The 11,821-nt window shown below is 54.7% G+C and overlaps 1 protein-coding gene across 1 annotated transcript in view; it reads right to left on the bottom strand.

The window, feature by feature from the left end:
- SLIT1 (slit guidance ligand 1) overlaps nucleotides 1–11,821 on the bottom strand; it is a 152,436-nt gene that overhangs the window by 34,754 nt on the left and 105,861 nt on the right. Inside the window, 10 exon segments of the mRNA XM_006090043.3 lie at nucleotides 2,581–2,724; nucleotides 2,915–2,989; nucleotides 3,074–3,218; nucleotides 3,365–3,388; nucleotides 3,994–4,157; nucleotides 6,410–6,553; nucleotides 7,219–7,290; nucleotides 9,875–9,946; nucleotides 10,491–10,562; nucleotides 11,021–11,168. Of these exon segments, the coding sequence (XP_006090105.2) occupies nucleotides 2,581–2,724; nucleotides 2,915–2,989; nucleotides 3,074–3,218; nucleotides 3,365–3,388; nucleotides 3,994–4,157; nucleotides 6,410–6,553; nucleotides 7,219–7,290; nucleotides 9,875–9,946; nucleotides 10,491–10,562; nucleotides 11,021–11,168 (1,060 nt within the window).

Raw genomic sequence — 11,821 nt, 5'->3', positions numbered from 1 at the left:
TGGGAGTGGACATTCAGCATCTGCTCCCTGGTGGTCAGTGCGCATGATAGTGACCCGTCAACCATTTGGTCGTTGGGTCATACAGTTGCTTTAGGGTTTTATATATATATAGATGCTTTGCTCTTTAGCATGTCCAGTAGACCTCTGGAGCCTGTCCAACCTGCCTCACACCAGCACCTGCCCGCCCCCCCCCAGAGAGCGACACACTGTCCACTCCTTTGTCCTGCAGACTTGCTGCCCAGGCCTGCACCGCCCTGCCGTCCCTGGCTAGGATTTCCATCTACAATGACCTCCCTCCTCATTTATATCTGCAAAAGTTTCTTTTCAGATAAACCTGGCTCAGTTCTCCTCCCCAAACAAAAACGAAACCCAAGCCTGACAAAGAATAGGCAATTCCCAAAAGAAATTAAAATGGTTTATGAGCAGTCACAAACCATGTTCAAACTTAATAGTAATCAAAGACATTTTAGCGATATTACATCTTTGCCTGCCAAACTACAAATAAAAACATAATAATAATAAGTGATGCTGCCCAGGTCGGCAGGGGTGTGGGCGAACGGGCACTTTCACGCCCGGCTGGCGGAGAACGGCTTTGGGGCCTCCCTGGAAGGGCACTGTGTGCTCTCACCCAGCAAGTCTGCGTTCAGGAATTTCTCATAGAGGAGTAATCCTGGGTGGGCACAGAATTGCATGACAAATATATTGATCACAACATTGCTTATATTTAAACATTAGAAGTAGTCTAAATTTCCAATAACATTCAAAGTGATGCTGTAGAAGACATTTTAATGAATTGTAAAGGTGCTCATGTTGTGTTTCAGGAAAAAGCAGGTTACAAAAGAAAACGTATTATGGGATCCATGAAAAAGTCTGTATGTATGCATGCACGTATGTGGGTGCGTGTGTGCATGTGTATGCAGGTATACACATTGTTTCTGCAGGGTGGAGGGGCTACGGCGTTTCTGCTCTGTCCCAGCACCAGCCCTCCCCTCTCCTCTGTCCCCACCCAAGTCTTCCTCAGAAAGGACCCCAGGGACTGCTCGGCACCCTCACTCAAGAAATACAAGGTACACAGCCTGGTAAAGTGGCCACACTCTGTTCGCAAGGGAAAAAGCAAACTGCAAAACACGGCAAATAATAAAATCCACTTTTTATAAAATGGAAAAAAAAAATCCCCAGAGAGTCCTTCCTACACTCACGGACCTCACCCAACCTCCACGTGAGCTCAGAAACAAAGCTGGAGCCTGCTGCAGGGCCGGCTCCAAAGCCAGGCAGGGCTTCCAGACCCGTGCGGCCCAACACAGTAGCTACTCGCCACAGGTTGTTATTTAGATTTAAGTCCATTAAAAGGAAATGAAATTTGCCCTGGCTGGTTTGGCTCAGTGGCTAGAGCAGTGATGGCGAACCTTTGGAGCTCGGCGTGTCAGCATTTTGAAAAACCCTAACTTAACTCTGGTGCCATGTCACATATAGAAATTTTTTGATATTTGCAACCATAGTAAAAAAAAGATTTATATTTTTGATATTTATTTTATATATTTAAATGCCATTTAACAAAGAAAAATCAACCAAAAAAGTGAGTTCGCATGTCACTTCTGACACGCGTGTCATAGATTCGCCATCACTGGGCTAGAGCGTCAGCCTGCAAACTGAGGTCCCAGGTTTAATTCCAGTCAAGGGTTGCGGGCTTGAGGGGGCGTGCAGGAGGCAGCCAATCAATGATTATCTCTCATCATTAATGTTTCTATCTCTCTCCCTCTCCCTTCCTCTAGGAAATCAATAGAAAAATATACATATACATATACATGTACATACACAGGAAATAAAATCCAAAATAACAGGAAATGAAATTTAAAATTTAGTGCCTCAGTAGCACTAGCCACACGTCAAGTACTCCACAGCCACTGGGGGCCATGGTGCCGGACAGTGCAGATGAGGGACATTTCCGTCACAGTGGGAAGTCCGACTGGACGGCACTGTCTACTGGACACGCTAAAGGTCCGCATGACCACTGAGGAGCCGGCGCTGCCTGGCCAGGGTGGCCCACTGCACCGTTAGAGGAGGGGCAGGTGGCCCGGGATCCCACTGGGTCTGATGTCTGGTTAGCTCTGGTGGGCTCTGGGCTCATGGGACCCCAGCGTCCCCACAACGGCGGGCAGTCACTGCTCGCCCACCTCCACCCACGGCATCTCCTCTGCAATGTCCCGCCCTGAGGCACCAGCCTCTCCTGCCTGCCGTGGAGCCGGTGCTCCCGAGTGGAACACGCGTGCTGTGTGTGCTCCTGCAGCCTGACCACAGGGCAAGGAGAGGGGACCTCCGAAAGGCCCGCCTCCCTCCACCCCTTCACCAGGCACCGGCCCCGCAGCCCAGGGAACAAGACACAGGCCTCACCACAGTCACCACCGTCTGATTACTTGGCCCACTGCAGTCAGGCTCCTCAGCTGCCCCTCCCCCTGCGAACTGGGGCCAGGGAGAGGGGCCCTCCCACCCACTTCTCCTTTCCCTTTAATGCAGACACCGCTCTCTGGCTTTTGCCTACCGAAGTCCCGCCAGCTCCCGGCCCAGGGCCCACACACTCACAGGGTCCTCAGGCCGTCCAGGCCGCGGAACATGCCACTGCGGATGGACTCCAGCTGGTTGGCGGTCAGGTGCAGCTCGCTCACAGAGGCAGCGCCCTCGAAGGCCCCGTCTTCGATTTCTGACACCTTGTTGTTGCTCAGATTGCTGGGAGAGGAGGTGGCGGGAGGATGACGGAGCTCAGGACCCCTTACCCCCTACCCCCTTCCGACACCCAATCCCTGTGCACAGGAGCCCTGCCCCCCTACCCCGCAGGAGCTCCCCGACACCCAGAATCTTCCTTCTGCATCCCCGGCCAGCGTCCTGACTGCAACCTTCCCGCCAATGGGCAACTCACATTTTCTTCAGATGGGTGAGTTTTTTAAACATGCCAGTGGCCTCCAGGATGGAGATCTCATTGTTGTTTAATCGCCTGTAAGAGGCAATCGAGGGAACTTACACACCGTAAATGACAGACACTGAAGTATCTTTCAGTGCGGGGGGCTGGGGGGCTCACAGCTCCGCGGTGGACTGGGGGATGCGCTCGGGGATCTTGGTGAGCCTCAGGCTGGAGCACTCCGCCACGCCGGCCTCACAGCGGCACTTGTGGGGACAGACCACGTCGCTGTTGCACTCGCTGTTCAGCTGATAATCCTCCGTGCCTGCGGTGAGATGGCCGGGGCCGGGGCTGAGGGCTGGGGCAGGCTCCACGCAGGCTCGCCCACCCCCTCCGGCTGCTGCCCCAGCCTCCTGCCCATCCACAGCCACCGTCCCACCCGGACGGCCCCCGGTTCCCCCACTTTCCCACCTGGAATGAAGTACTGCTCTTTGGCTGCAAAGGGAAACACCATGATGTTAGTGGGATCGTCCAGGACTTGCAAGAAAGCCCAGGCCCACTGCCCAGCCGGACGCACCCCAGGAACAAGGCTGGGGTCCCAGACCAGGGCCCACCTGCCCAGCCCCTGTGTGGAGAAGCCCTTCCTTGCCCGGGCCAATGCTGGGACAGCACCCCACCCAATTACACCTCTCAGGGAGGGCCAACGCCACGGGCACAGATGGGGCTGGAGGGCATCAGTCCTCCGACCAGAATCCAGGCTCAGAAGCTGACCCACCCTGTCCCCGGACACAGGCTGCTTCTGCTGCCTCTGGACCTGGAGGAGGCCGCTCTCTCACTGGGAGGGTCCCAGGCCTCCGAGGGTCTTAGGCTGAAAGTGGTACGAGAGCACTGGCCTGGGGGTGGAGGACCTGGGTCCTTGTCTGGGTCCTCCGTCGGGACCTCCCCTCCCCAGGCTTGGGATAAAACAGGGGTGGGACCAAACACCATTCAGATCCACGTCCACAATTTGGGGCCCACACCCCGGACATCCTTGCTGGAGTCAGCCAGGAAGCATCTCGGTCCCCGGGCAAACGGAAGACAGACAGGGGGCAGGCAGCTACCTGAGCACCGGAACTTCTTGCTCTTGATCTGCCCGATGCGCTTGTTGGCCAGGCGCCCGGGGCTGGCGCAGCGGGCCCCGCTCGTCTCGATGGGGTTGGTGCGCAGGAAGTCCGCCAGCCACTTGAGGTTACAGTCACAGATGAAAGGGTTCTGGGCCAGATGCCTGTGCAAAAGGGGCAGGTCAGGGGTCAGAGCTGGGGCTCCGGATCTGCGCTGACCTCCACCTGGATGAGTGAGGCCTCCCCGCTGGCTCTCAGCCTGAAGTCCGGGCTGGCCCTGGGGAGACACGCACCACCTGAGGGCACCGCTTGGGGGCACCCACCACCCTCAGAGAAGTCTTGCCCAGCATCACAGAGAAGAGGGCTCGGCAGCTCTGGGGCCCCCAGCTGTCCCTGCCACACTCCCCAGGCCAGCCCCCCGTCCCCACTCCTGCTCTCACCTGCCCCTCCCTCTGCCCGGGGACATTTCACAAACACGAATGGAGGCAGGAGTGACCCGCGGCCAGGCCAGAGCACCGCTGTCCTGCCGCAGGTGAGGTGGCAGAGCAGGCACCAGGACCCAGGCTGCCTCCTCCTGGCCATTGTACAGGCCGCCCCTGGCCTGTGACCTCTAATTGCCCATTCTTGACAAGATTTCCCCGTGGTGCGCCACCTTCCTCTCCCGGCTGTAAGGAAATCAATTAGCAGGAGGGGGCTGCGGGCGGGCTCGTGGGCTTTAATGAGTTTGTCTTCGTGGCTGACATCCCAGCAATGTGCAGAGTCCCCAGGGAGCAGGACTCCGTGCAGGTGTTACCTGAGGATAAACACTGTGGCGGGGATGGCAATGACAAGAATGGCTACGACAGCATTGGTGATAAACGCCCATGAAGTGCACACCGTCGGCCCACAGGCCAGCACATCGAGTCAAACTATAGGGCCCGGGGTTAAAGATGCAGAATGAAGGACACCACCTACTAGTAAGTGCCTAGTTTAACCAAATAGAAGATGACAAGAAACTTCCCTACCCAGCAGCATGCCAGCTGGAAATAAGGACTCGTTATAAAAGCATAACCACAACCGCATTATCAAATGAAGAAGGAACGTTAGAGTTCAAACGTCTCCATTTCAGGACCCCTAATGAACGAGTGGGTCCAGGCATTCAGATCAATGGCCGTGTTCATTACAGAAAGAGAGACAACCAGACATCATGTGCCTCCTGTGCAAGTACACGGTCCTCCCTATGAAGTCACTTTGCCCAAAAAAGAAAGGGAAAAATCGGAACCTGGCCAAGCTCCTAGATGTACACTTCTGTGTTCAGGACAGAGGAGTGTGGGAAACTACGCCATGGGGACTACAACCAGGGAAGTCCATGCTGGGGGAAACTCCACGGAACCAATAATGCAGTGTATGCAACAAACAAACTGCAAGGAGAAAGGGAGTGGAGAGGACACTTATAGATTAAAAACTGAAGTGACACATCCACCAATACCAGCCAATTGTATTGCACAGGCCTAATTTAAATCCTGATTCCAACACATTGCCTTCAAAATTGTATAACGTGTGTGAGATACTTGGAAATTCAGTAATGAGATATCTGATGATATCCAGGGATTAATTTTTAAATGTTCAAGATATAATAATAGTGATGTGGTTGTGTTTTTAGAGTCCTTGCCTTTTATACATATGTGTGAAGTGACAAGTGATAGAAGATAAATGATGCCCGGGAGGCAGGGAAGAGGGGAAGTGTAGATGAAAGGGGACTGGCCCTGAGTGAAGCTGGGTGGTGAGTACTGGCCGGGCCACAGTACCACCTTCAATATGCTTGTAATATCCTATAACAAAAGATGAAAACAAATTCCTAGTGCCGTTGCTCTCTAATTTTTAATCATCATTGCCATTACTAGATTTTATCTGATTTAAGACATTATCCATTGCAAGAGGTACTTTTATGTATTATCAAGAAAGAACAAAATGTCAATTAAATGATGCCGTCGACGTTGCAATGCACCCCAATTTCAGAGCTGTTAATGTGGAAACAATATGTGTCTTAGAATCAATGGACATTGTTATTATTATTACTATTATTATTAACTGTAGCCAGCATTTAAGAAGCATTTACAACATGCTAAGCTCTATACAGACATCCCCTTTAATCCCATAACAACCTTATGAAGATGATACCCTCATTTTATGAATAAGTAAACGGAGGCCCAGAGAAGCAAATTAACTTGCCCAGAGTCACACAGCCAATATGAGGCATAGCTGGGATTTGAACCCAGGATTGTCTAACCCGGTGCCTGTGCTCTTTCCTCCCTAAGAGATGAATCTGGTGAGAAAAAGGCACAGGTCAAGGCGGTTAGCTGCCTGCACCAGGAGGCTGTTGCCTCCCCCTAGGTCCACCTGCTGGGCAGAGGGGGGGCGGGCAGAGGGCACTCACAGGGTCTGGATGGCCCGCAGGGAGGTGAAGGTGCCCTTGGCCAGGCTCTGGATCTTGTTGTCGTACAGGGAGAGAAGCGAGAGGTTCTGCAGGTCCTGGAAGGCGTCCGGCCGGATGCAGTTGATCTTGTTGGCATTCAGGAGCCTGTGGGCAGACCAGGGCCAGGTGGTGAGGGGAAGGCACAGCATCAGACTCACCGACACGTCCTGGGCACCTTCCTGGGCGCCGAGCAGGCACAAGGATCTGGCCGTCTGTGTGCCCACCCCACGCAGAGGCGTGGAGAACTCTGACTGCCTCCTCCATGCACGGGGACCGGACCAGCTCAGCCCCCCCTCTTCTCTCTTTCAAGGAACTGCTAGAGGTGCCCCTGGCATCCCCGGAAACCAGAGAGCATCGGGGCAAAGCCACCTCCCAAAGGCTCCTCCCCCGTCCCAGAGTTCTGCGGGGTCCCAGGCAGCTGAGAGGGGCTCCGTGCCGCTTGGGTCCTGGGAGAGAGCCCTTGCTTGACCTCTCCTGGTTTGAGGAGGCTGAGCTGGCCTGGGTGACCCATGTGGTGGATAGCTCTCCTCAGCCATGCGGCCTCCTTAAGACCAGCCTGCACCGCAGCAGCCTCTGGTTCGGGCCTCCCGCCATCAGTCCGAGTCGCCTCTCTGGCCTCTCACAGCCCTACTACATCCGCCATCCTCCAAGCTCCTCGCCTCCAGGGCGTCCCACACCCCAAAGAGGTGGGAAAGGCCAGGCTGGGAGGCCAGAGGAATACTGGCTCCCTCCCAGGGCCCCACCCAAGCAACCATCCGATGGGTCCTTACAGGAGCTGCAGGTTGTACAGGCCGCCAAACACACCCCGGGGGAGGTCCGTGATCTTGTTCCCATAGAGGACCCTGGAGAAAAGGCAGCAGAAGGGGAGAGTTAGAGGACAGCCCGCCAGGCTGGAGGTTTGTCATAACGAATTGCCAGCAGATGGCAGTAGAGTGATTAAGAAAGAGTCCCCTGTCCTTTCTAGGTGTCCCGGTTAATGATTAATCTGCATTAATCAGTAACCGGTTAACAATGCGGATGAACCAGTAACTGGTTAATAATGTGGATTAATTATTAACAGGTTAATAATGTGGATTACTAACTGGTTAGTATTGCAGATTAATCATTAACCGGTTAGTAATGCAGCTTAATTATTGACCGGTTAATAATTCGGATTTTGTGATGAAAGAAAACATGATAATTTCAAGAGAAACATTGAAAGTGCTTTATTCAAAGTAATGTCCATCGCTAGCACTTTTCTTCCACATAAAGTAATGAATTAAAACTTCCCGCAAATACTTTTTTTGACATGAAATTCGACATTTTTAAGCGTAAAAATATCTATGATGTTAACACCTTCAGAAAATTTGACACATGAAGTTCTGAAGCTTGTTGTCAATACAACAAAATAGCATACACATCAAAGCACATACATATCAACATATGTGTAACCCCATCAATTGAAAAAAATCCGCATCATTAACCGGTACACCTAGTAGTTTGCATACAAGTACGCTAAGGGCTCGAGGTGGCCGTCACCCCATTACTGCAGGCACAGCCCTCCGTCCACACATGGGCCCCACAGAAGCCTGCAAAAGGACCCTTCAGGGAGCCTCGTGGGAAATCAACCTGCTCTGGGACCCAAAAGAGACCGTTCAGGGAGAAATCTCATGGGCGGGAGGAGGTAGCATGTGAGCTCCCGCAGGTCATGCAAGTCTATGGATCAGAAAAAGCACCGGGAAGAAACAGACCACGGTGCTGGCTGTGCCGAGACCCGGGCGGCGGGACTGCAGCGGGTTTCTGTACTTGGGTATGTTCAGTTCTCTACACTGAGCGCGAATTCCGTGTAATTCGAAAAAAAGCAGAGACTCAAAAATGCTGTGCAGGCGGGAACGGGCTCAGGCAGACCAAGAGGAAGGAAGGGGGTTGGGGAGTGGGGTCTATTTTATTCCCAACATCACAAGCAGCACCCCCCTCCCCACACACGTTCCCTCTGAGCAAAAACAGTGTGCTGCCTCTTCACACATGACTTCCAGATCATTCCCGGAGGGGGGCCGGTAGGAGCAAAGGCCCCGCGGTGGGGGCGGCTGGCGCTGGGGGAGCCCCCGCGTGGCCTGAGTGGAGGGACAGAGCTTGGATGTCGCCCATCCAGCACCAGGCAGCCTCTGAGACACGATCAGGTTCCCATCTGCAAAGACCCCCCAATCTGCCGTGTGGAGAAGGGCGTGGAGGGGGCAGGAGTGGGTGCAGGGAGTTAAGAACAGAAGCCCACTTAGATGTGTTACCGACACGTCCAACTTAGAAGGAGATCCATTCGCTCCTCAGAGGAAGAGGCCTGCATTGTGGCAGCCCCTCCAGGACCTGATCTCCGCCACCGACAGTGGCCCACGCCCAGGCAGCCACGTACTGCTGTGTGGTCGTACACTCCACGCCCTAAGCGGCGCCATTCACAGGAGGCCCTGCCTCGGACTCCACTCCAGGAGAAAAGGGTGCACACGGAAGGCACTCAGCGACGGGGGCTGCATCCCCCTCCACTTCCCAGGACCCTCATCTACGTGAGGCATGTGTCCATGCTGCCAGGGGGCAGTGAAAACACGATTCCTAAGATTCCTAAGAGTAACACAAGGCCCCCGCCTGCCTACAGGCACCCTGAGGCACCCTGAGCACTTGCTCTGCATAGACAATGTGCCTATGGGACCTCAGAGAGTGAGGGGCTTGGTGAACATGGCGGGGGGGAGACAAGCAGGGGTTCTTGGAAAAAGAGAGATGGATGAAGTAACATTCCTGAATGAATTTGTGTGTGTGTGTGTGTGTGTTGCTAAATTTAATTTTTATTTTTCCGAGATAAAATTTTGATGCTGCATGATGCTTTGTAGATTTACAGACCCCACCCCCACCCCAGTAAACCCTTGAGAAAGGGGAATGCTGGAGAGAGGTGGAGGAAAATGCTTCCTTCGCATCCTCACCACAACTTGGGATCAGAGCATGCTGGGGACGGAAGACACAGGTGTGGCAGGTGTCACAGCTGGAGCTGGTGGGTGCTCCATTGTAGGTGACCTGGGGAAGGCTCAGGAGCATGGAGTGCTGGGCCTCTGTGGGGAGGCAGGGCCAACAGGAAAGCTGGGCCGAGTCCAATAACTGCCACAAAGCATGCTGGGAAAATCCCCACTGTGGTGGGGAGAGCATCACAATTGCCAGGGCAACAGCTCTGCCTGATTTTGCATGCACTTAGTCCTGGATTCTCGCATCCCCTCCCAGCTGCAGAGGGTCCACCAGTGAGGAAGGGGATGCTGGGCATAGCGACCCTGGACTTTGCAGCCAAAGGGAAACCCGCTGAGGCCGGGAGGGTGGGGGCTGTGCTCTCTCTCCAGCGCCCACTGGAGGGGCTCCAGGCCCTGCTGGCCTCCTTGGGAGACACCCTGGACCCCGGCAGGCGCTGCTACTCACAGTGAGTTCAGGGAGCGGAGGCCCTGGAAGGCATCAGGCGCGATCTCTGCAATCTGGTTGTTGCTCAGGTCTCTGCAGTGAGAGAGAGAGAGAGAGGGTGGCTGAATCCTTCAGCAGCCACCAAGCCGTGCCTGGTCCCCTGCCCCTCCCAGATGCCATGGGAGGGCAGGGGCTGCTTTGAAATTAGAAAAGTGAGGGGCCCCTTCTCTCCTCCATCAGGAAAACCCATGGCCCTATCCCCCTGTGCAGTCCCAGGGTCCTGCGCGGATGGGACACTTCAGCCTTGGTCTGTTTTGACAGCTTTCCCCCACCTCCCAGCTTCCCCAACATCCCCTCTTATGTCCATGGCGGCTCCCATTGGTGCCCAAGCTGAAATGGAAGGATGATAGTCTGGCCATATGCTAGACTCGGGCTCAACATTTAGGCCTCAGGACAACCCTGCAAGGAGGTCACACCACTGCCAGCCCAGGTCACAGAGGAGCCACCTCAGGGGCAGGACGGCCAGGCAGCAGCTTGCCCAGAGGCAGAGGCAGGGCCTGGCCGGGCTGTGGCCGGCCAGGCCCAGGGTCTCCCTCCTGCCCCTGCTGACTCTCAGGAAGCAGGGGGAGGCACTCACATCCTCCGAAGCTTTCTGTAGGGAGAGAAGGCTCCCGGGGGAATGGACTTGATTCCGTTGAGCTCTAGGCGGCTGCAGGTAGAGAACACAGAGGGCCCCCCGGTCAGGTCGCCCCAGTCTGGGCTGCTGCCTGCTGGGCTCACCCACCCAACCATGCCCTCTGTCCCCCTGCCCTGCTCCCAACCTCTGTCTGGAGTCGGCGGGCTGGCACAGGCAGATGTGAGCTCCATTATCCCAGGCTGCCATGGCTGAAAGGGGCCCACAGATGATGCTAATTCTAAGAACCCAGTCCTAGCAGACACCCAGCTGGGTTGGACAGATCGACCACAGAGGAACACCCACTCCCAGCCCGCCAGCGTTGCCCAGCCTGGGCAGAGAGCTCAGCCCGCCAAAGCACTGACTTCTCCATTTGCACGGAAGGACCTTGAAACAAGCCTTTGGGTGGCATCCACTCCAGCTCTTCCCTGGACCACCAAAGCCTGGCCCAGCCCCACAGCCTGTGCCCCGTGCCTGTCCTGCCCTGTACTCACATCTCCGTCATGGTCTCGGGCAGGTTGGCAGGGATGGCGGTGAGGCCTTTGCCACGGCAGTCCACAATGCCGTTGCTGCAGGAGCACATGGCCGGGCAGGAGCCGGAGGAGAGGGTGCAAGAGGGCACGTGCCCTGCCTCCCCCTGGCCTGCGGAAACAGTGGGCTGTGACCTCGGGGTGTCCCGTGTCAGCACCTCCCTCCTGAGATACAGACTGATGAGTAGGGACGGGGCACATGGTGTTTCTCTGGATGAGGATGAACCCGAGATCACCAAGAACTCCCGTGTAGCCCTGCGGGCACCTGGCACACAGAGGACCTTGTTTGTTTGCTGAACTTGAATCTCGACCTGACTGTGCTGCGCGGAAGTGGGATTCAGGTGCCAGGAAACCCCAGACTGAATTCTGAAGCCACAGGTTCTCGTCCAAGTCACTCGGCGCTTTTGAGCCTAAGTCTCCTCGTCCATCATTGAAGGATGACAAGGACTCCGCCTGCCTAGCACTTACTCTGTGTCACATGCTGTGGTAAGTGTTGTACATGTGGTATCTCCTCTAGTCTTACTGCTCAACCTTGGAGGAGCATGGTATTATTGTGCCCATTTTACAGGTGAGAAGACAGAGTCCTCGATAGTCATTAATTTGTGGAAACTCACATACCTGATAGACGCTGAAACTAGGATGAAGCCCAGTGCCTGATAAATTACTGTAATTGAAGTATAAGTTATATACAGGGTACTGTCTTAAGTGTATAGCTGATTTCTACTTATGAATATTACCGCCCCCCCCCGGACATGTAACATTTCT

Source organism: Myotis lucifugus, unplaced genomic scaffold, assembly GCF_000147115.1.
Source record: "Myotis lucifugus unplaced genomic scaffold, Myoluc2.0 scaffold_66, whole genome shotgun sequence".
Classification (NCBI taxonomy): Eukaryota; Metazoa; Chordata; class Mammalia; order Chiroptera; family Vespertilionidae; genus Myotis; species Myotis lucifugus.
The sequence above is the reverse complement of the archived record's forward strand: the minus strand, read 5'-3'. Positions and strand labels throughout refer to the sequence as shown.